General features: G+C 36.9%; 1 protein-coding gene across 1 annotated transcript in view; it reads right to left on the bottom strand.

Moving 5' to 3' along the window:
* PAK2 (p21 (RAC1) activated kinase 2) overlaps positions 1-23,814 on the bottom strand; it is a 94,187-nt gene that overhangs the window by 18,492 nt on the left and 51,881 nt on the right. Inside the window, exons 3-12 of the mRNA XM_019448730.2 lie at positions 13,994-14,094; positions 13,491-13,638; positions 10,664-10,695; positions 9,767-9,874; positions 8,587-8,719; positions 7,149-7,212; positions 4,161-4,209; positions 3,560-3,672; positions 2,354-2,471; positions 693-792 (exon numbers count right to left, since the gene is read on the bottom strand). Of these exons, the coding sequence (XP_019304275.1) occupies positions 693-792; positions 2,354-2,471; positions 3,560-3,672; positions 4,161-4,209; positions 7,149-7,212; positions 8,587-8,719; positions 9,767-9,874; positions 10,664-10,695; positions 13,491-13,638; positions 13,994-14,094 (966 nt within the window). The remainder of the gene's footprint in view (positions 1-692; positions 793-2,353; positions 2,472-3,559; positions 3,673-4,160; positions 4,210-7,148; positions 7,213-8,586; positions 8,720-9,766; positions 9,875-10,663; positions 10,696-13,490; positions 13,639-13,993; positions 14,095-23,814) is intronic.

Below are 23,814 nucleotides of genomic sequence, written 5' to 3'. Positions count from 1 at the left end.
CTTGTCATCTCTCAGGTCAGGGTCATATAGCCCTCCCTCAAATAGGCCATGCTTTACCAAATCCAAAGAAAGCTGAACAGCATTAATAAGAAAGATCTACCCTAACAGACAACAGAGAAAATTTTAGTTTATCTTTGGAAGGCAGCACCAACATTACAACAGTCCCAGGCACTTTTCTTCAGTGCTTTACATTTTTAATCCTCAGAAAAATTCTCAGATACTTAATCTTATTTTCCTTATCATATAATTGAGAAAATAAACACAAAGAGATTAAGTAACTCACCCCAAATTAGTCAGCAACTAGTAGCTTATCTGCTATTTAAACCCAAGCTGTCCAGTTGAGAGCTCATATTCTTTACCATTCTTTCCCTTGTCCTCCTCCATATATTAAGTCATAAAAATATTAATAGGTTAATTTTTTGAAGTTTACTTTGAGAGAGAGTGTGAGTGAGTGAGTGGGGGAGGGGCAGAGAAAGGGAGAGAGAGAATCCCAAGTAGGCTCCTCACTAACAACACGGAGCCCAATGTGGGGCTTGAACCCACGAACTGTGAGATTGTGAAGGAGCCAAAATCAAGAGTTGGACACTCAGCCACCTGAGCTACCCAGGTGCCCCAATAGGTTTTTTGTTTTTTTTACTTAAACAAAAGGCAGAAGTATAACAAATAAATGTTATTTCTTCATTTGTACTCACTAAGTTTAACCGATCCTTCCATCCCCAAAAGCACATTGTCACTTTTGATGTCTCTGTGGATCACTTGATTAGCATGTAAAAACTCCAATGCCTGTAAACACTAAACAAGAAAAACACGTATCAATGAAACAGTCCCTGGAAAGTCCAAAGGAAGTTCACACACAGTACTTATGGCCTGAGCATGACTTCAGAAGTCTAATCTAGCCACTGAAAAGTAGGTAAGATCCTGGGAGGTCTAGTTCCATCCAGCTGCTCACAGATGTGATGTAAGATGTTTTCTCCCATTACTTTTACAGTGGATTTTACATAAAGCTATATCCACAACCTAGACACCAATGATAAAAGAATAACTTTCCTCTTATGCTATGTTTCAGAAAGCATGGGAGTCAGAAGTGAGGAAAAACTTACTCCTTCCTTAAATACAGGAACATTAGAGTTTTAAAATCTGCTTGCCCCTATGTTTTTGAATATAAACTGAGTATAAATTATAAACATGGAAAAAGCTGTTTTTATTTCTTACCCCAAAAGAGGAAAACAACAAATAAAGGATGTACATTATGAATAACAACTAAAAATCTCATTCAAAATATTCTACTATTCATTCAAGGAAAAACAGATAAATTGTGTAATACTGTATTACATTTACCAAGCATTTAAGCAGATTCTTGAAAAGAACAAATCCTCCCCATAACACTGGTACAAATGAGTAGAAACAAATTTGTCTTTCATTTAACTGCTTTCTCTAAGTTGCCAATTAGAGGGACCCCTAAAATAATTTTTAAAACAATTATGAAAAGAAATTAGAGAAACAAATTATATATAAATAGGCAAATTCTTTTTTTTTTTTTAAGTTTATTTATTTTGAGAGAAAGAGTGTGAGTGGGGTAAGGTCAGAGAGAGAGGAATAAATAGAATGCCAACTCAGGGCTTGAATCTACCCTAGGATCATGACCCGAGCCAAAATCAAAAGTCAGATGTTCAACCGAGCCATCCAGGTGCCCCATTAATAGATAAATTCTTAACTTTTTATTAGCTTTTAAGTGATCAAACATTCTTTGTTAGAGATATCATATTATTGAAATATAATATTTATAACTATTAAAGAGTTCTTATTTCCTTTCCTCCTGAAACAACCAAAGGCTTGGACTTATTGGGCAATTTGGCAGAATTCTATTGGCTGAAGCAACAGTATGTCTAAAAATTCATTAATGAATATCAAGAAACAACCAGTTTTTCACCTTCGATGAAATTTATAAAGCCAGAAGCAAACTTAACACTTAAAGTAAACATGTGTCTTGCTTTGCCTGAGACAGTCCATGTTTCTACTGTTGACTGGCCCTCCCTTTCACTCTTAAAAGTACCCTGTTTGGATGCTAAATTTTAATGATCACCCTGCTGAAATTTACCTGTGAGCTGGGCTCTTCAAAAAACTATGTTCCATTTCAGAATTATCTTATACATAAGAAAGGGTTTAAACTCTCATGTAGGATAAAATGGTATGGAGAAGCTTGCCGCTTGCAAAGAATAATGCACATGGAGTGAGTATTTCACATAGTAAAAATTACCTGTGCAAAAAGCTCCCGCCCCCCCCCCCCCTTTTTTTTTTTACCTCCTGCTTAACCACACATTGCTGTAACTTATCCAAAAGGGGACACACTCACCTCTCTGCATACAGCCGCAATCTGTGCTTCATCCATGCAGGTTTCCGTCACGACATCAGTAAGTGATCCCCCAGCAAGGTACTCCATTACCACAAACAATTCATCTCCCATCAGGTAGCTAAAATTATTATGAACACACAAAATACACTCACATTTTTATTTCACCACCACTCTGTGTTGAAGAATTCAAATGCCAGGCACCCTAATAACAAAACTAGAAAGTTGGAAGTTTTGAGAGCCAGGGAGAAAACTGGCAAGCTGCAATGCAACAGCACAGAAAATTAACTGAGGGTCATTATGATTTTCCCTAGTGACTTGAAAGTTTGCCCCCAATTGTGGCTTGAGTGTATACATAGATCATTCCAATTAAAATGACACTGTTTGGCAGTAATTATTAGTCCTGTTTTACAGATGAAGAGATGGAGGCTTGGAGAAGCTACTCATCTAAGTTCACATAGCTAGTAGGTGACAGAACTAGAATCTGAAGCCAAGTGTAACTAATTCCAAACCTTATGGCTTATCTTACCTGCCATGCTAGACTGACTTGAAACAGTATTTCCAAAAGCAGGGAAATATACCTGAGAAGTGGATTTTTATGAACATGTCCCCTATTACTAGGGCTGAAATCTAAAAATGTGTTATCTTTTCCCCAGTCTAAACAAACTTCAATATGGCACTAAGAAAGTCATCTATAATCCTCTATCTCCAATATAATCACTATTTTAATTTTTATTTTTCTATTATTCTTCTTTCATTCACATATATGTAATTGCATAATGGTACAATATATAATTTTCTATTCTGCTTTCTGTTCTGCTATTTAACATCAACTCCAAAATTAAATGAGGTTTTGACACACTATCTGCCCATGAAAGACAGCATTTAAAATAAAAACTGATGTAAGTTTAGAAACCATGTAGTCAGGCACCCCTGTTAGTCAACACATTAATCACAACTCATTCCATTAATGTTGCTGCTTGTGATCATTTATAATTAATACAAGCACCAGCAGCAATGTCCTTCATTTAACTGCTTTCTCTAACTTGCCAAGTGAGATATATGTAGAAAAAGGCCTGCTAAACTACAATGTGTTATTTTTTACCTCTCCTCCTCCTTCAAGCTTACTTTTCAACACTGACATTCTACTCAGTCTTAACTCAAGGGGCTAGCCCCCAACAGCAGGAGACTTGAAATACTCATATTTACCTGTCTAAGAAATTAACTATGTTGGGATTCTTCAATTCTTTCATCACTAGAATTTCATTAATGATTAATTCCTTCTTTGGCTGTTTCTGTAAATTAATCTGTTTAATAGCAACCTATGATGGAAAGAGAAACAAGAAAAATCAGAACAAGTTTTCTAATTCTCTTAGAAAATTACAAACACCAATCAGGTAATAATTTAATTTATTGTGTATCTATTATATTATCAGTGAGCTTACTCACAGGTAGTACTTTTACTTCCACACTGGCAATGCACAATGCTCTGTAATACACAGAACCTAACTACTTTTGTATTTTCTCTAAACCTGATTAATCAGCCCAAGGTCATACCAATGCCAGGAATGAATCCTCTTTTCTTTCCAAGCTGGGAAAATAATTTTTAAAATATCTGCTCATTTATGAAACTCAATGCATAATTCCTTCTTTTTTTCCCTATTAAGAAAAGTGCTACAAAATTACATAAAGTAATTCTTCCAATATATTCGACTGAAAAAAAGATTCCTACTGATTATTCACAGATGTGTCTAGTTTCTTCCTACACTAAAAGCTAATGGTAACACCCAAAGTATGAAAAAGAAACTACCTCCTGTCCCAATGCCACATCAGTAGCAGTGAAAACTGTACCAGAAGCCCTAGGGGGAAAAAAGACACAACCAGATTTAAGGTTTCTAAATCACTATCATTTATATATCTAAAAACTTTATACTTAGAACGATTACAAAAGGATTAAAGTACACTTAAGACTTAAACATCTTTTATTTATCTGTTTATTTTGAGAGAGGGAGAGAGCGCACACACACCAACATAAGTGAGCACGAGCAGGGGAGGAACAGAGGGAGAGAGAGAGAGGATCCCAAGCAGGCTCCGTGCTGTCAGTGAAGAGCCCAACCAGGCTCAACCCCATGACCATAAGATCATGACCTGAGCTGAAATCAAGAGTAGGATGTTTAACCAACTGAGCCACCCATGCACCCCAAGACTTAACATGTTTATTTTTTATTTATTTATTTATTTTAAAAAAAATTTTTTTAACATTTATTTTTGAGACAGAGAGAGACAGAGCATGAACGGGGGAGGGTCAGAGAGAGAGGGAGACACAGAATCCGAAACAGGCTCCAAGCTCTGAGCAGTCAGCACAGAGCCCGACGCGGGGCTCGAATTCACAGGCCTCGAGATAGTGACCTGAGCCGAAGTCGGACGCTTAACCGACTGAGCCACCCAGGCGCCCCTAGACTTAACATGTTTGAACAGGAGTAAAAGCAAAACAAAAGGGGGAAAAATAAGAAAAAGGTAATCCCTGTGGCCAAAACTTATGTTAGAAATTTGTCATAAAAAGAAAGATAAAAGTGATAGATACTCATGGATCCATTTCCCTGCTTACGAAACAAAAAAACTACAAATAAATTTGTAATGTCCTTGTGTGCACTTTACAAAGGCATCCTCCTTTCTCCCAAAAGTAGTCTGTATTTGATGTGCACCATTTCCAAGCACATTCCTACACTTTAATTATAAAGGACATAGGGTGTGTATCACTATAAAATACATTTAACATAGTTTTTAAATTTCTTATTAAGGGTTTCATTTTATAGATTTTTCTGCAATTTTTAAAAAAATTTTTAAATGTTTATTTTTGAGGGAGAGTAAGAGCATGAGCAGGGGAGGGACAGAGAGACAGGGAGGGAGAGGATCCAGAGCAGGCTCTGCACTAGCTAATAGCAGAGTTGCCTGATGGGGAGCTCAAACTCAAACTGTGAGATCATAATGTAAGCTGAAATTGGACACTTAACCAACTGAGCCCCCATGGTGCCCCATGTGATTTAACGTTAATTCAACATTGGATTTGGGATAGGTGTTATTCATTCATAATAATAATTATTTATATTATTCAATATAATTTATCCATTATCATGCTCAAGAATATTAAGATGATTTTAAATTTTTGTTATTAAACCAGTGATGCAACTAAATTTAGTTGTGTTTGTTAAAATAATTTAGACAGAGAGTATAAGCAGGGGAGAAGGGCAGGAGAGAGCGAATCTTAAGTAGGCTCCACGTTTAGTGAAGAGCCCGACATGGGGCTTGATCCCACTACTCTGGGATCATGCCCCTAAATTTAGCTTTTTTTTTTTTTTTTTTTAAGTTTATTTATTCTGAGAGAGAGAGAGAGAGAGAGAGAGAGAATGTGTGCACACAAGTGGGGGAGGGGAAGGGGAAGAGAAAGAAGGAGAGAGAGAATCTCAAGCAGGCTTCCAGCTATCGGTGCAGAGCCCCATGAAGGGCTGGAACCCACAAACCCTGAGATCATGACCCGAGTTAACATCAAGTCACTCACTCAACCAACTGAACCACCCAGGCACCACTTAAATTTAACTTTTAAAAAGAAATTCATATATACAAACAGATTCATAAGTAAGTTTTCAAAAAAGACTTAAGTTCTCTTTCTAAATTCACAGAATACTTTTCCAGTGATTAATAACATTAAAAATTGAAGATGGTTGGGGCACCTGGGTAGCTCAGTTGGTTAAGCATCTGACTTCCACTCAGGTCATGACCTCACAGTTCGTGAGTTTGAGCCCCATATTGGGCTCTGTGCTGACAGCTCAGAGCCTGGAGCCTGCTTCAGATTTTGTGTCTCCCTCTCTCTGCCCTTCCCCCACTCATGCAGACGCACTCTCTCTCTCAAAAAATAAACATTAAAAAAAATTAAAAATTGAAGATGGTCATTTGCTCCCAAGCAACAGAAAAAAAGTGTAGTTTAAAAAAAAATTTTTTTTGGCATTTATTTTTGAGAGAGACTGTGAGCAAGTGGGGGAGGGGCAGAGAGAGAGAGGGAGATACAGAATCCAAAACAGCTCCAAGGCTCTGAGCTGTCAGCACAGAGCCCGACGCAGGGCTGGAACCCACGGACCGCAAGATCATGATGACCTGAGCCAAAGTCAGTGCTCAACCGACTGAGGAGTCCCAAGTATAGTTTAAAAATACAAATTACTGGGGGGGGCTGGGTGGCTCAGCCAGTTAAGCGCCAGCCTTCAGCTCAGGTCATGATCTCACAGTTTGTGGGTTTGAGCCTGGCATTGGGCTCTGTGCTGACAGCTCAGAGCCTGGAGCCTGCTTCGGATTCTGTCTTCCTCCCCCTCTGCCCCTCCCCCGCTTATGCTCTCTTTCAAAAATAAACATTAAAAAAAATGTAAAAATGACAAATTACTGGACAAAATCAGGGTATCAGACTCAAAAACCAATATTCAGTGATGTGATTAAATACATGCTTTTATTGCTTATAATCTTGTAGTAAATGTTCTTATTATCTTTTAAATGTATTTGATGGGCAGGGCAATTTCCCCATCTAATCTCTTAACAACCAATGGGAAATAACATTCAAGAAAAAGCAATGTAAGATTATTGCTAAACGGCACAAGTTTTTAGTAGCATGTAGAAATAAATGCATTACTTACAAGAATACCACTCATAGAATACTGTAAGTGTTCAATGTCAACAGGCAAAAAAAAAAGAGGTATCATACTGTATACCCAAGAATTATTAAATATTGTATAATATATTCATGAATACTTACCCTTGCCCAATTTTTTCATATCTTGTGTATTTTTTCTTAGGGTCACCTATGCTCACAATAGTTCCTATTTTAAACAAAAAACAAACAAAACACTGGAAACTCAGTCAAGTATTTTAAATTTGTAAACTAATTCCATCATTATTCCTAATAAACTCTACTGATTTTAGAACATTAGCTTTCAAACATAACACTAAATTTTAAAAATAATGTATGTTTCAAAAGCAAAACACTAATGAAACTTATCAGAAGCAAGAACATATTATTTACATTAGGTTGGACCTCCTAACCAATGTCTTCATTATCCTATCACTTTCTCAAAAATAAACACACTTTAAAATGACCAACTGTGTTAGTCTGCCTAAGAATGTAAGAGGTTTTCAGGATGTAGGAGATTCAGTCTTAATTGGAAAATTCTTGGGTAAGGATGAGTATCCTTTAATACACTGAAATGTATTAAACTAATGATAAGTTATGAAACTACTTACTATCAGAAATAATACATAAATGATATCCAAGTGAATAAACCTAAATGGCTTTTCTGACTCTTCCCATATATCTTCTACCTTCCAATATATTTAGGAAGCCACTTATTACTATAAAGATTACTTTAGTATGAACTAATCATGTATCTGTTTTAGGAAGGTTCACAAAGTCACAACTAATGAACAGTTTTAAAATCAGGATTTGGATATAAAACTATAATTTATATTCTTACTATCATTAAGTCAAAACATGAGAAAACCACACAAAGTCTTCACTTGCTTAAGGTAAAAGGAGATAGGATCATATCAAGGAAACTCACACAAATAATCCAATTTTATATAGGTACCCAATCTTAGGTCTAGAGCTACTATAGCTGTAGTATTTTTCCTTGATCCCTCTCTATATAAAGTGCTCTTTATAACTACAGCTGTTGTAGACTTGCGACCAGACATTACTGCTACCCTGTCCCTGGCACTGTGTACATTATTTCCAATGGTTGATTCAGGCCAATGGCAGCTGATGGATTTAAAGGGAAAAGAGAAAAAAATATATTTAATGTTTACACATATATCTATACAGGAATGCCATATTGTTTAGTTATTTGGGAACATTTTGTATTTTCATACTGAGAAGCTAGAAGTATGCATAAATATAGACAAATTTCTTTCAATAAGGTCTCTAATCATGAGCCTTAGATTTGGCCCTTTGGGAAAAAGTACTGCTCCCAAAGGTACTGACCATTGCAAAGACATTACTCAATAGTCAACACATAATAAACAAAGCAAATTAGAGTATGATTGGCTTCAGGAGATTTTAATTAAAGCTATTGTTCCTAGAAGAAAACTATTTTTTATGTCTTAAGCCAAAATATAAGGTATAAATTAAAACCCATCTGAGCCAAATGTTTCAAGAACTATTAGCAGTTTAAGAATAATGTAAAATGTAGGTAACATACTTAATTTCTCCATAATCTCTTCATCTGTCATTTTGGTCTTCTTTTTCTGTTTGTCAGAAGACTTGGCACCACTATCAACATTAGATTCACCAACTGGTGCAGGAATAGGGTCAATTACAGACCGTGTATAAATCTGTAGAGAGAGTCAATAACGGAGATCTGAGGAAAAATACTTTTAGGTGTTCTTACTGGCACACTATTCAGTTCTTTGACTTAAGATACATTTTTTGTTTGTTTTTATTTTATTTTCATTTTAGAGAGAGCGAGAAAGCATTCACAAGCAAGCAAGGGAGAGGGGCAGAGGGAGAGAGAACCTTAAGCAGGCTCCAGCATGGAGCCCAATGCAAGATCGTAACCTGAGCCAAAATCCAGTCGGTTGCTCAGCCGACTGAGCCACCCAGGTGCCCCTCAATTCTTTGATTTCTAACCAAAACTAATTTTCTCCAGTTGTTCTAAACGATGAGAATATTTTCAGATTTGTCTTAGTAGCTACTAATTCTCACAAAAACTTTTACCCAAAGATGATTTCTACTATTTCATTTTAAGCAGCCAATTCTAGGAGGTCAACAAAGAAATCAGAGGCCTCTCTCATTAGATCAGGATCCAGTGGCAGTCCTCAGAGTCCTTCCTGTCAAGTGTGCCAGCGTTCCACAACACGGCACCTTCTCCACACTTCCCTTGTGCTAGTACAGGGGGAGGCAAAGGACTCTTTCTGCCTCTATCTGAGGTCATTAAATTCTCCCATATCCGGTTGGGAATTTCACACACAGCAGCCTCCTGAATGACATCAAGACCTTGAGAGAAATGTAAAATGGGAGATAATGTACACAATCTGGGTAAGAAGTTAAGAGTTAGGTTTCAGATATAGTAGTTATCTGCATTGAAATAAACAGAGAAAGTCAGGGAAATAGATGAATTCTCTGGAAGAGAAGGTGTAATATAGAAAGAAAAAACAATGAGTATTTTAACTTTTAAGGAAGTCATTCAATTTAAGTTTTCAATAAAAAATTAGTTTTTTGATGAGTGGATTTTAGGTAAAGATCTCCTAGTCAAATTTCCCCATACTGAGGGCTTTTGAAAATTCATCACTGGAAGTCAAATACAGACTGCTACTTTTTTTTTTTTTTTTTAAACACACATGCCCAGACACCCACAGTCCAATTAATAATCAGACACGCACTGATTTTGTATGATCCGGTCGTGGGGCAATAACAGGAGGGGCAGCCTCTTCATCATCATCATCTTCCTCTGTTACTACTGCTGATGTTTCTGACCCCTTGGTATTCAGCTGTATTAATCACATGAGCAAAGTAAGGAAGATACATCAAATACAACAATATGTTAAAATAGGACTCTCTTTTTAACATACTTGAAAAAACGTATTTAATACCTCATTTCAAAATGATAAAACCTCACTGGTTCTAATATAATCACTTAAAGAGTAAAGGCAATTCTATAACTTATAGAAATTGAGTTTATGAAATAAATGTTTACAGTAAATATCAAGTTTTCTTAAAAGAAAATTTATACCTTTTATATGAAGAATTTTACACCCTTTAAACAAGTCTTAAAAGGAAATAATCACTTTATTTGTTAAGACCAAAAACAAAGATCCTCTAGGCTTTACATAAGTCAGAGTCATTTTTGGTCATTTTAAACAGCCAGATTATCACCATAAAAAATGGTGGCTAATCAAATAAAGGAAGACGTTAACCTTTATACAGAGTTTATTATTATACGCCAGATATGTGCTAAGTAGGTACTTTACATATTACCTCATTTAGTCTTCATAACTCTAGGAGGAGACTGTTTCTTCCCAATTGAGGAAATTCTATTTACTTAATATGGTTTCCTTATTTGCTTAATCAAGCAGCTAGCTTAAAACATATTTAAAATAAATAAATAAATAAATAAATAAATAAATAAATAAATAAATAAATAAATAAGAAAGACATGTTAAGTAGTTCTTTTTTTTCTGGTGGCTGTAATTTATTTTAGAAAGCAAAATAAAAACTGAGATTTGTTTTGGGTAACTTAAGTTAGAAAAAGAGTTACAAGAAGTAACGTATTAACTTACTCCTGGTGTTCCAGAAGGGAAGCCATCTTTCTCTGGATGTGGAACAGAAAATAATGCTAAGTCAACAAACTCAAAAAATAAAACAACTTCTATATAATAAAGGAAGAAAATACAAAGCAGAGCAAGTAAAATGTTCTTAGACTGATTTCAAGTTGAATTAAGTCTTCAGAAAAATGACAGTATCAATATTAAAATAAGAATTTACACAAGATTGTGCTAAAAAAATCTCAAATCTTAATGGAACTGTAAATTTACTAAAAATCACTGATGTATATACTTCAAATGGGTGAATTTTATAGCATGTGAACTATGATTTTAATAAAGTTATTAAAAACATATCTGAAACTAAACTTGTCAAAGTGTAATTAAAATAAAACAAATTTATTCATAGCAATACTTTCTTCAGTAAACTATTGAGAAACTTAAAGCTACTATTCAGACAATGGCAGTTGTACAAAGGGAAATTTTTTTTTTTATGTTTTTTTACTATTCTTGAGAGAGAGAGAGAGAGAGAGAGAGACAGAGCACGAGTGGGGGAGGGGCAGAGTGGGACAGAGACACAGAATCTGAAACCGCTCCAGGCTCTGAGCTGCAAGCACAGAGCCAACGCGGGGCTCGAACCCACAAACCACGAGATCAGGACCTGAGCGGAAGTTGGAGGCTCAGCCAACTGAGCCACCCAGGCACCCCAAGGAAAATTCTTTTTTTAATGTTTATTTATTTTTGAGACACACGGAGAGAGACTGAATGAGCAGGGGAGGGGCAGAAAGACAGGGAGACAAAGATTCAAAGCAGGCTTCAGGCTCTGAGCTGTCAGCACAGAGCCCCCACTCAGGGGCTTGAACTCACCAGCTCCAAGATCATGACCTGAGCCGAAGTTAGACGCTTAACCGACTGAGCCACCCAGGTGCCCCAGGAATATGCTTTCTTTTTGATCAAAATTTATGTCAAGAATTTTCCTTTGGGGCGCCTGGGTGGCTTAGGTTGGTTAAACCTCTGATTTCAGCTCAGGTCATGATCTCACGGCTCATGTGTTGATCTGTGCTAACAGCTCAGAGCCTGGAAACTGCTTCTGATTCTGTCTCCATCTCTCTCTGCCTCTCCCCCACTCATGCATGGTTTCTCTCTCTCTCTCTCTCTCTCTCTCAAATATAAATAAACATTAAAAACATTTTTTTTTTAAAATGAGAAAGCATATTCCTGAAGGCAAAACACAGTTCATTAACATTAAATGTCAAAATATTCATTCTGGCGTTTAGAAAAGCAAGTTTTGTTTTGTTTTACTTTTCAAAAGGCCCAGGGAAATTTACATTTTATACATATGCATATGTAATAATATATAATAATATGTGAACACATTATGCATATATTAACATGTTATTTAACATATATTAATATATTACCATTATAAATTAACATAATATACAAAACATACTTATATATTATATAAATAAGTGTAACTTATAAATGTGATTATATTAAAGGTATATATTTAACGTGACTTTAACATATATATTAAAGATATATATAGGGTGAAAAGAATATACCATTTTCTGGTCAAACACTGATTTAAAAAAATACTAATTTACACAGATTTACTAGCTGACACAAAAGTTCTAGGGACAAGTCTGACCTTTTGCTAAGGATAAAAAGGTCGAGATCTAGGTAAAAAAGTCAAGATCATTTGGCCAAGTGGTCTCTATTTCTTCCTTGAACATAGCCCTTATTTCTGTGAAAATGCAGTCAAATTAAGTACAATTAATTAAAACTACATGGGTGAATTTTAGCTCAATCATGTTTTTAAAAAGTACATGTATGGAGGTGCCTGGGTGGCTCAGTCAGCTAAGCGTCTGACTTCGTCTCAGGTCATGATCTCTCGGTTTGTGAGTTTAAGCCCTGCGTCGGGCTCTGTGCTGAGATGACAGCTCAGAGCCTGGACTCTGTGCTTCAGATTCTTTCTGTGTCTCCCTCTCTCTCGGCCCCTCCTCCATTTGCATTCTGTCTGTCTCTCTCAAAAATAAACATTAAAAAAATTTTTTAAAAATTAAAAAAACTTTAAAAAGTACATGTATGACTTTAGGGGTCAGAGAAACATATTAAATGACTCCCTGGGGATGTAATTAGCAAAATCCACTAGAGGAAATAGGACCCATGATCCTGTTTCTTCAACAAATAAAATGCAAGGAAAAGAGAATCTAACAATAAGTGTGAAGAAGCCTAAATATCGAAAGAGATTCAAAAGATACAGTGATGTATGGACTTTATTCTGATCCTGATTTGAACAAATAAACTATTTTTAAAAATCCACTATACTCCAATTCTTACCAAATGATTTTAATTCCAAGGTATAAAATCTTTAAGTTCTAATGCTTATTTTATATTCATATATTTTTGAACCAATTTCAAATTTTTGAATGACTTAAACATTTTTTTACTTCATAGTCTGTGTGTTTAATATAGGAAAACAATGCTCCTCCTGTCCCACTGACAATAAATATATTTCTAGTATGAACATGCCTATAAATCAGCATCTTTCTCTTCTATTGCTGGGAGTCATTCAAAAGCAGTGACAAGAAAAAACAAACAATAGGCCAAAACATCCACTTTTGGCAAAACTAAGAGAATAGCATACTCCCCAGACTCCAAATTATGCATGAGAGCTGCTCCAATCAGTTTACAAAAGGCAGATCTAGAGCAGGGGAAAAAGTAGAGACAAGAACCATAGCTTAGGTTTTTATTTTTCCAGAAGCAATCTTTTTATCTAGGTGTGCTTCAAAATTCTGCAATCCCATTTGAATCAGCCTTTTACCATTGCTGGACATCTTACCAGGAGGAGTAAAGCTCAGATATTTCTGCTTCACCGTGTTGGAGTCATAGAACTTTAAGACATCCAGCACGGCCTGAGGATTCTTCTTTTGCTCTAGTTTGGTGATATTGGAGGTCTGTAATAATCGAGCCCACTGTTCTGGCATGCCCTAACAAAAAACATATTAAGAAATTAGTGGTTTTGAGTTGCTCTAATAAAATCAACTTCCAGAGGAAAATGACAAGATACATAAAAAACAAGTCAATCTGCATAACTGCAGGCCTGACTAAATTGTAGGTCTTATTTTTCTAAAGGTCAATTTTTCTAAGTCTATTTTGCATAATCTTAACTAATGGGCTCAGCTCCCTAGAAGAAAGATACATCCAACCACAAACACTTTCATAAGAGAAAAGCACTAAAAGTTCACAGTTAACATGTGGACAGAAAAGTTAACTTGAAACATAATGATGCAAGGAAAGGTTTAAGTGCAGGGACATAAACGAGTCCCAGTCTGGTAAACTTACAGTGAATTCTCCAGTAACTGCATCAAAGCCAACATGAATAGTGTGCTCAAAATCAGATGGAGGAGAAATTTCTGGCCGTTCCTTTTCTTTCTTCTTACTTCCTAGAGGGCATTAAAAAAAGAATCATCTATTTAAACAAGATTAATAAAGGTACTCATAATTAGGTTTTTCCCCAAACCAGATCAGGAACAAAGTTATTCTAGAAGAGACTTCCCCTAAAGACACTGGCTGATAGAAAACTGATAAAAGAAGTAAAGTAACCTATTCTGTCATCAAGCAGAGGTGGGGACAACCAGACAATGGCCTGATTAAAGAGGTACAAAGACTGACCCAGCACTGGGCCTGAATAAAAGAGCACAGGGCAGAAGACACAGCCCTTTAGAACACTGGTTCTCATAAAAGCCTATACTTCAGTTCACTGAGCAAACTAGAAAACAATGTCTATTTCCATCAGGCTATCTTCATCCCAAAAGAACTTACATTATTATGATGGTATAGACAAAGAGTCTATGTGCATGCCTCTTGTGCAACGTTAACCCTTCCTTTTTATAAGGTTAATAACTGTTACATCTTAACACTTTCCAGTGTTTCTGTGGTTGTACCAATTATTTTTGCTACATTTCTGACACACATCAGTAATATCCTCTGTAATTTAGGGCGCTTGGGTGGCTCAGGTGGTTAAGTGTCAGACTTTGGCTCATGTCATTTCATGGTTCGTGGTTCAAGCCTCGTGTCAGGCTCTGTGCTGACAGCTCAGAGCCTGGAACCTGCGTTGGATTCTGTGTCTCCCTCTCTCTCTGCCCCTCCCCCACTCATGCTCTCTCAAAAATGAATAAACGTTAAAAAAAAATAATATTCTCTATAATTTAAACACATCTGTTCCTCCCTACCCCTGCCCCCCCCCCCCCCACCTCCCACCTGCCTTGCTCTTATATCCTGCTTTAATCTGCAGTTTATGCCTAGGCTTCTGGCCTAGCTATTGTCCTAGGACATTCCTAAACTTTTACCCTGTGCTAGAATCTATTTTCTGGATTATTCTGTTTCCTTCTTCTTAGTTTACCCCTTGATAATTTTTGACTATATATATTTAGGTTGAAAATGTTCCCCCCCCCCTTGGAATTTCTTCTAATTTCCAGTGTTGCTATTTAGAAGGCCAATGCCATTCTGAACCACTGTGGAAAATCAACTATCCAAATATGCCTGAGTCTATTTCTAGATGCTCAACTCTGTTGCAATGATCTCTTTACCTTTATGCCAATACCAGCCTGCCTTGACTACTGTAGTTTAAAAATAAACACTTGAAACTACATAGTATAAGCCTTGCCACTTTTTCCTTTTTCAAAGTTGTTTGGCTATTCTAGGTCCTTTGCAATTCCATGCAAATTTTACTTAAGTTTTTAAATGTCTATTTAAAATTTTTAAAAAATGTTTTATTTTAGGGGCGCCTGGGTGGCTCAGTCAGTTGAGTGTCCAACTTCGGCTCAGGTCATGATCTCACAGTCTGTGAGTTTGAGCCCCGCATCAGGTTCTGTGTTGACAGCTCGGAGCATGGAGCCTGCTCTAAATTCTGTCTTCCTCTCCCTCTACCCCTCCCCCATGCTCGCACTCTGTCTCTCTCTCTCAAAAATAATGAATAATCATTTTTAAAAAATGTTTTATTTTATTTTTGAGAGAGAGAGCAAGCAGGGGAGATGCAGAGATAGAGGGAGACAGAGGATCTGGAGTGGGCTCTGTGCTGACAGCAGAGAGCCCGATGTGGGGCTCAAACTCACCAACCATGAGATCACGCCCTAAGTCAAGTGGGACACTCAACCAACTGAGCCACCCAGGCGCCCCTATTTATTTTTTATTTTTGAGAGAGAGCGCAGTGCACATGCGTGTGAGTGGGGTAGGGGCAGAGAGAAAGGGAGAGAGAGAATCCCAAGCAGGTTCCCAGCTATCAACCAGAGCCTGACACAGAGCCTCATCTCAAAACCATGGGATCATGACCTGAGACAAAATCAAGAGCCAGAGGCTTAACCATCTGAGCCACCTAGGCATTCCTGCGTGCAAATTTTAGAACGAGCCTGATAATTTCTACAGAAAATCCTCCTCAGATTTTGATTGGAATTGCACTGAATCTACAGATCAATTCAGGGAGAACTGATTTCTTAACAATATTGAATCTTCTAATTGATGAAAAACAGCAAATCTCTCCATTCATTTAGGACTTCTTTAACTTCTCTCAGCAATATTTCAGTTACCAGTGTATAGATGTCACTGCTTCTGTCAGATTTCTGCCTCAGTATTTAAAAATTTCTGTTGCAACTGCAATAGTACAACTTTTTATTTATTATATCACTCCAGGCATTGGTGGCTTTAATGGCAAAGCCAGTTAGTGAAGGAGTGTTCTTACAATGCAAGATACTAGCACTTACTGAACTTTGAAAAGGTGTTCTGGTTAACTGTGATAGTATGTTTTACTAGTGAAAAAAACTCTTTCTCTCCTGCCAAGGCACCTTTATGTAAAAGCACTTAGTCGGAGGTCACTTTTTTTTTTTTAAAGTAAACTCTATCCCCAACATGGGGCTCAAACTTGTGACCCCAAGATCAAGAGTCACATGTTCTAGTGACTGAGCCAGCTGGTACCCCACAAATGGTACAGCTTTTTAAATTTGGTTTTCAACTGTTCATTGACAGCACAGAAAAACTCTGATATAGAGCTTATACCTGAAACTTTACAATGTCTACTTTTTAGTTCCAGTGACAGCTTTGTAGCTATTACAGGATTTCATATAAAAATTCAATCATGTTTTTGGTGAATAAAGGTTTACTTCTTTCTCATTCTGACATCCTTTCATCTCTTTTTCTTATCTTACCGCACTGGCTACAACCTCTAGTACACTGTTGGTCTTAAAGGAAAAACATTCTTTTTTTTTTTTTTTTTTTCACAATTAAGTTTGACACTAGTGTAGTTTTTCAAAGATGCTCTTTTTATCAGGTTAAGGGCATTTCCTTCTATTCCAAGTTTGCTGAATGTTTTTATCAGAAACAAATATTAGATTCTGTCAAATGCTTCTTCTGTAACTACTGAGATGAACATGTTTTATCTTTCTTATTTTGTTAATATAATAAATTACATGGACTGATTCCCAAATGTTGCACCAACCCTGCATTCCTGAAATGATATCCACCTGGACAGTATGTACTATTACGCTTTTCATATACTGTGAGATTCTAATTGCTAAAATCTTGCTAAGATTTTCCATCTATGTTAATGAGAAACATTGGTATGTCGCTTTCTTTTTTGTGATATCTTTGGTTGGGGCATCGGAGTAACGCTGGTCTCATAAAATAAGTTGGGAAGTATTCCTTCTCATTCAATTTTCTGGAAGATTATGTAGAAATGTTGACATTTCTTCCTAATGTTTGGTAGAATTCACCAATGGAGCCATCTGGGTCTGACATTTTCTTTGTGGACAGTTAATAACTACAAACTAAATTTTCCTAAGAGATAGTGTTTTTAGGTTACCCATTTCTTCTTGAATGAATTTTGAAAATTTGTGTTTTTCAAGAAATTTACCCGCTTTATCTAACATGCTGAATTTGTTACCTATCATTTTTAGTATCTGTAAAAATGCCACCTCTTAGGGCTCCTGGGTAACTCAGTCGGCTAAGCATCTGACTCTTGGTCTCAACCCAGGTCATGATCTCATGGGTTCATGAGATCGAGCCCTGCATCCAGCTCTGCACAGACAGTGCAGAACCTACTTGGAATTCTCTCTCTCTGCCCTTCCCCCCTACTTGCTCTCTGAGTAAATAAACATTAAAAAAATTGTTTTTAAATGCCACCTCTTTCTTTCTCAATGTTGGTAATTTGTGTCTTCTCTCCCCACCCTACTCACCATTATGTCTGCCTAGAGGTTTATTCATTTAATTGATATTCTCAATAAATCAGCTTGTGGTTTCACTGATTTTTCTATTTTATTGATCTCCACTTTAATTTTTGTTATTTCTTTTCTTCTACTACTTTGGATCTCACTCACTCTTCCCTTCTAGTTTATTAAGACAGCTTTGCTTAAGTCGTTGATTTGAAATCTTTTTCTTTTCTCATATGGGTGTTTAGTGGCATAAATTTTCCTCTAAGTATTATCTTAGCAGCATCATACAGATACTGATGCTTTGAATTTTCATTCTGTTTAATATACTTCCTAAATATCTTTTGAGTTCTTTATTTAGAAGTGGGTTTTTTTGTTGTTATTTTACTTTTAAAATATTTCCAGAAATTTCTCTGTTACTGATTTTTAATTTAATTATATTGTGGGCACAGAATATACTTCATGTGATTTAAATTCTTCTGAATTGTTAGGTTTTAAAAATCTCCTTAGAATATGATCTCAGGATGTGTTCTGTGTTCACTTAGAAAAGAATATGTATTCTGCTGGGTGGAGTGTTCTATAAATGTCAGCTGGTCAAGGTGATTGATAGTTTTAGCACTTTTCTATCTATTTGCTCTATCAATTATTGATAAAAAGTATCCTGGAATCTCCAACTGTAAGTGTACTTATCTATTTCTCCTTAAAATTCTATCTGTTTTTGCCTCATGTATTTCAAAGTCCTATTATTAAGTGCATAAATGTTTACATCTATTATATCCTCTTGATGAACTGACATTATACCATTATAAAATAACCTATTTCTTATCCTTATCCCTTAAATATTTAGAGCAGTATTTTTTGCTCTATAGTCTACCTTATCTAACATCAGTCAGTACAGGTTTTCTTTTCACCGTTAGCATACTTTAAAAATCCAAAGCAGGCTCCAGGCTCTGAGCTGTAAGCACAGAGCCCGATGCAGGGCTTGAACTTGTGAACTGTGAGATCATGACCTGAGCTGAAGCTGGATGCTTAACTGCCACCCAGGCGCCCCTAACAAACTCTGCTTTTAAATTGGGGTGTCTAGACCAGTTACAATTAATGTGATTATCTATACAGCTGGGTTTAAAATCACTATTCTATTATTCGTTTTCTAATGGTCTCTATTCTTTGTTTACATTTTCCTCTTTTTGTTCTTTTGGATTAACTAAGTATTTTTTATAATTCCCTTTTATCTCCTTTGTTGTTGTTGTGTTGTTTAAATAGGCTTCATACCCAGTGCAGAGCCCATCATGGGGCTTGAACGCACAACGCTGAGGTCAAGACCTGAGCTGAGATCAAGAGCCGGACACTCTAACGGACTGAGCCACCCAGAGCCCCTCCTTTGTTGGTTTTTTAAGTGGTAACTCTTTATATGCCATAAAGTTAATCTGGGTTTTATTTATATATAGAGTTGTGCCACCATCACTGCAATCCAACCGTGGAACATTTTCATCATCCCTAAAAGAAACCTTGTACTCATCAGCAATCACTACCCATTAATCCCACTCCCCCTACCAAGCTCTACACAACCACTAATCTTGGTCACCACACATCTGCCTATTCTGGCCATTTCATATAAATAGGACCACATGGGGGCACCTGGGTGGCTCAGTTGGTTAAGCGTCTGACTCTTGGCTCAGCTTAGGTCATGAACTAGCAGTTTCCTGAGTTCGAGCCCTGTGATGGGCTCTGCACTGATAGTATGGAGCCTGCTTAGGATTCTGTCTCTCTCTCTGCCCTACTTGTGCTGTCTCTGTCACTCTCAAAATAAACAAACTTAAAAAAAGAAAAAGGACCACACAACATGTGTGTAAATGGCTTTTACTTAGTTTCTGAGGTTGATCTGTGATAGAATGTATCAGTACTTCGTTTCTTAAACACTTGATTATTTTTTCAGAGATTTAGACAAGAAAAAACATTTTCAGTGATTTTCATTCCTTTATGCAGATCCACATTTCCATCTGACAACATCTTCCTTCTGCCTGAATGATTTGGTTTAACATTTCTTACAGTGCAGGCCTGCTGGTGATCAATTATTTCAGCCTTTACACATTTAAAAAAGCCTGTTTCCCCTTCACTTTTGAAAGATACGTTCACAAGACAGAGAATTCCAAGTTAACAGACTTTTTTCTTTCAGTACTTTAAAGATATTGCCCCATGTCTTCTGGGATGCACCATTACTTCCATAAAGTCCGCTGTCATTTTTTGTTCCTATACATGTGTGTCTTTTCTTTCTGGCAGCTTATTTTTTCAGCTTACAACAGTAAGGTTTTTTGTTTTTTAACAGACTTCATTTTTTAGAGAAGTTTTAGGTTCACAGAAAATTGAGCCAAGGTCTGAAAGCTTTTAAGATTTTCTCTTTATTATTGGTTTTAAACAATTTGATTATGTGCCAGGGTGTAGTTTTCATCATATTTTTTGTGCCTGGAATTCACTATCTTCTTGAATCTATGGGTTTATAATTTTCATTAAATTTGTAAAGTTTTCAGCCACTTTTTAAAAAGTACTTTTTTTTTTTTTTTTGTTTCCCCCTCCCATTCTTCGGAGACTTCAATTACACTTGTATCAGGTCTGCATGAAGTTATCCCACAGCTATTCACTTTTGTTTCAGATTTTTCCTCTTTCGTTTTATTTTATTTAAAAAAATACTTATTTTGGGAGACAGCATGCGTGCACAGTCGTGCACATGAACAGGGGAGGGGCAGATAGAGAGGAGACAGAGAGAACCTCAGCAGAGAGCCCGATATGGGGCCTGAACCCACGAACTGTGAGATCATGACCTGAGCTGAAATCAAGAGTCAGATGCTTAATATACTCGGCCACCCAGGTGCCCCTCTCTAAAATATCGTTGTAGATGGTTTCTATTGCCATGGTCTTCAAATTCACTAATCTTTTCTTCTGCAAGCCTAATCTGTGATTCTTATCCCTTGTATTTTCCATCTCTAAAATTTTTTTCTTTATCTTCCATCGCTACTTCTAAATATGCTGAATCTTTCTTTTGGGTTCTTCAACAAATAGAATATAATTATTTCTATGTCCTTGCCTACTAATTCTATCATCTGTGTCATTTCTGGATTGATTTTACTCATTATGGGTCTTTGCATGCCTGGAAAATATTGACTGGATGGCAGACATCAAAAATTTTCCGTGGTAGGTGCCTGATATTTTTGTATTCCTATCAGTATTGGTGAGCTTTGTTTTGAGACACACACAGGTGATTCTAAGCTGTTTACTTATATAGGAAAGAAACAAATTTAGAAAGAGTTGATCCTTTTAGGAATTAAAGTTTTGTTAGGCAAAATTGGAGCAACATTAAATCTAGAGTTAATTCTGTCCCATTACTGACGCAAGACCTCTCTCTGTTTCTTATTCTGAATGGTGGGACTAGGAAATATTCTGGGCCCTGTGTGAGCACTGAGGACAGCTTCCTCTCATCATTTCCAGTGGCTGCTTTTTCCACCTCTGGGTACTTATCTCACATGCATGTGCTACTGAAGACTCAAGGGGGATCTCTACAGATCTTTCTCCCTCTCTGGTGTGTGTATACAAACTGGCTGCCTTGACATCTCCCAGCTCCCAGCTCTGTTTCTTAGCTCTAGGAGACCACCTAATTGTCCCTCCCTGTGCTGCAGCCTGGGAACTCTTGCCAGGAAGTAAGCTGGATCAATTGTAGGGCTCACCTCAATCATTTCCTATCTCTTAGGGGTTGGTTTTCTTCATTACTTGATGGACAATATCATGAAAACCACTGTTTTGCATATTTCCCCCCCAGTTCTATTTCAGTTCTTTCAGGTGGAGGGGTAAATCTGGTCACTGTTACTCCATCTGGACTGTGTATACAACAGGTTTTGCTGTCTTAGCTATGTTATTATGAAATTTCAGGATGATATGATTTGAGGTGGTCTTTATTCTTTCATTGGGCTGGGTACTCGGTGCATCCTTTCTGTCTGGAAATTATATTCTTCAGATCCGGGAAAACTTTTCTATTATTTCTTGGATTATTTCACTTTATTTTCTTTGTTCATTATTAGTTACATCAGTACATCTTGGTCTGATCTTGTAACTGTTATATTTTTCTCATCTTTGCATTTTTAATAATCTGGGAAAATTTTCTTGACTATCTTCCAATCTTCCACCTACTGATATCTTTTGTTTGTTTTGGTAATCTTAAATGTTGATTTTCCAAGAATTGTTTCTCATTGTTCTCTGATCTGATCTTTCTCTGAGAATACTTTCCTTGTTTCATGGATGCCACTTATCTTCTTCTTGATTATATATAGTTCACTTGTGTGTATAGGCTGGTTTTCTTCATATAGCAAAGTATTAAAAAGTTAACTGGGAAATAAGTCAGCCTTTTCATTAAAGATGGGGACGGGGGGTACCTACACTTTGAAAAATCTTCTAATCTCTAGTCTGAGGGCTTTGAGTCAAGCTCTAAGTATTCTGAAGGCAGGGTAGAGAAAAGAAGTTTATTATATTAAGTTACATTGAATCTACTTTTCTTATTTTAGTGCTACATCTTTCACTGACTCCTCCAACAAGAATGAGGGGCCTCTGAAGTTTAATTTCTCCTTGAATACATATCAGCATCAGTTTGTTCTTTTGTTCTACCAGAAGATGGGACTTACAGCATTTCATTGGCTGAATAGGATAAAGAAGGAGCCCTAAGGGGCCTGACACCTCCTACATAGATTTTCCACTAATTCCCCCCCACCCATTTTCAACTTGTATATAATAGCTCTCTCACCCCACCACACACATGATGTGTGCCTCTAAATTCTAAGCCTCTGAGATTTTTACACGAAAACTGGTTCACTTCTCATAGACGTTCCCTCTGCAAATGCTTAGGATAGGTCTTCATCTGTTCAGTTTACTCAGCTGCCACTTTTCCACCCTTTCATCTTCCAAATATGTATTGAAATCTTTTGTACACTACTGTCTCCTATTCATTTTGCCCTTATGATATTTAAAAAAAATTTTTTAACTATCACTTTACTTGGGTCTGGGGAGGGACAGCAAGATGTGGTCAATTTGCTTTGTTAACCAGAAAATTCTAGTATAAAAGAGTTAAAAGCTGTGTCTGATAGGTCTGCATATCTACAATTGGAATGTTACTATATACTATTCTTTGTTTACAAGACGCTACTGACCTAGCATCAGAAGGAAATACATATATTTTTTTGACTAGTGGTGACAGATTTGTGCTCAAATGTCCATCTCCTTTCTAGGTCTCCTTGACATATAGAATACTTATTTACAAGAGATCTGACTATATTTAACTGACTGAGCCACCCAGGTGCCTGAGATCTTACTATATTAAGAGGGCAGGGCACATTAGATGTGGCAAGGAGCAGAGGGAAATGGAACTGTTAAAGCCGAGTATAAATTTTGCTCTCCTTACTGAAATGCACAACCCCATCTATCATAAACAACCTCTTGGGGCATCCGGCTGGCTCAGTCAGTTAAGCATTTGGTTAAGTGTTCAAATCCTGATTTTGGCTCAGGTCATGATCTTGCAACTTGTGAGATGGAGCCCTGCATTGGGCTGTAATGACAACATGGAGCCTGCTTGGGATTCTCTCTCTCCCTCTCTCTGTCCCTCCCCACCATGCTCTGTCTCTTTCAAAATAAATAAACTTAAAAAGAAAAACCCTGGAGCGCCCGGGTGGCTCAGTCGGTTAAGCGTCTGACTTTGGCCCAGGTCATGATCTCACAGTTCGTGGGTTCGAGCCCTGCATTGGCCTCTGTGCTGATGGCTCAGAGCTTGTAGCCTGATTTGGATTCTGTGTCTCCCTCTCTCTCTGCCCCGCCACCGCTCACGTTCTGTCTCTCTCTCCTTCAAAAAAATTAAATGTTAAAAAAAAAAAAAGAAAGAAAAACCCAAAAACCCCTAAAACCAAAAACCTCTCATCTTCCACTACACTA

This window comes from Panthera pardus, unplaced genomic scaffold, assembly GCF_024362965.1.
Source record: "Panthera pardus isolate Hobbes unplaced genomic scaffold, ASM2436296v1 HiC_scaffold_16, whole genome shotgun sequence".
NCBI lineage: Eukaryota > Metazoa > Chordata > Mammalia > Carnivora > Felidae > Panthera > Panthera pardus.
Note: the sequence above shows the minus strand (reverse complement) of the source record. Positions and strands in the feature narration are given on the sequence as shown.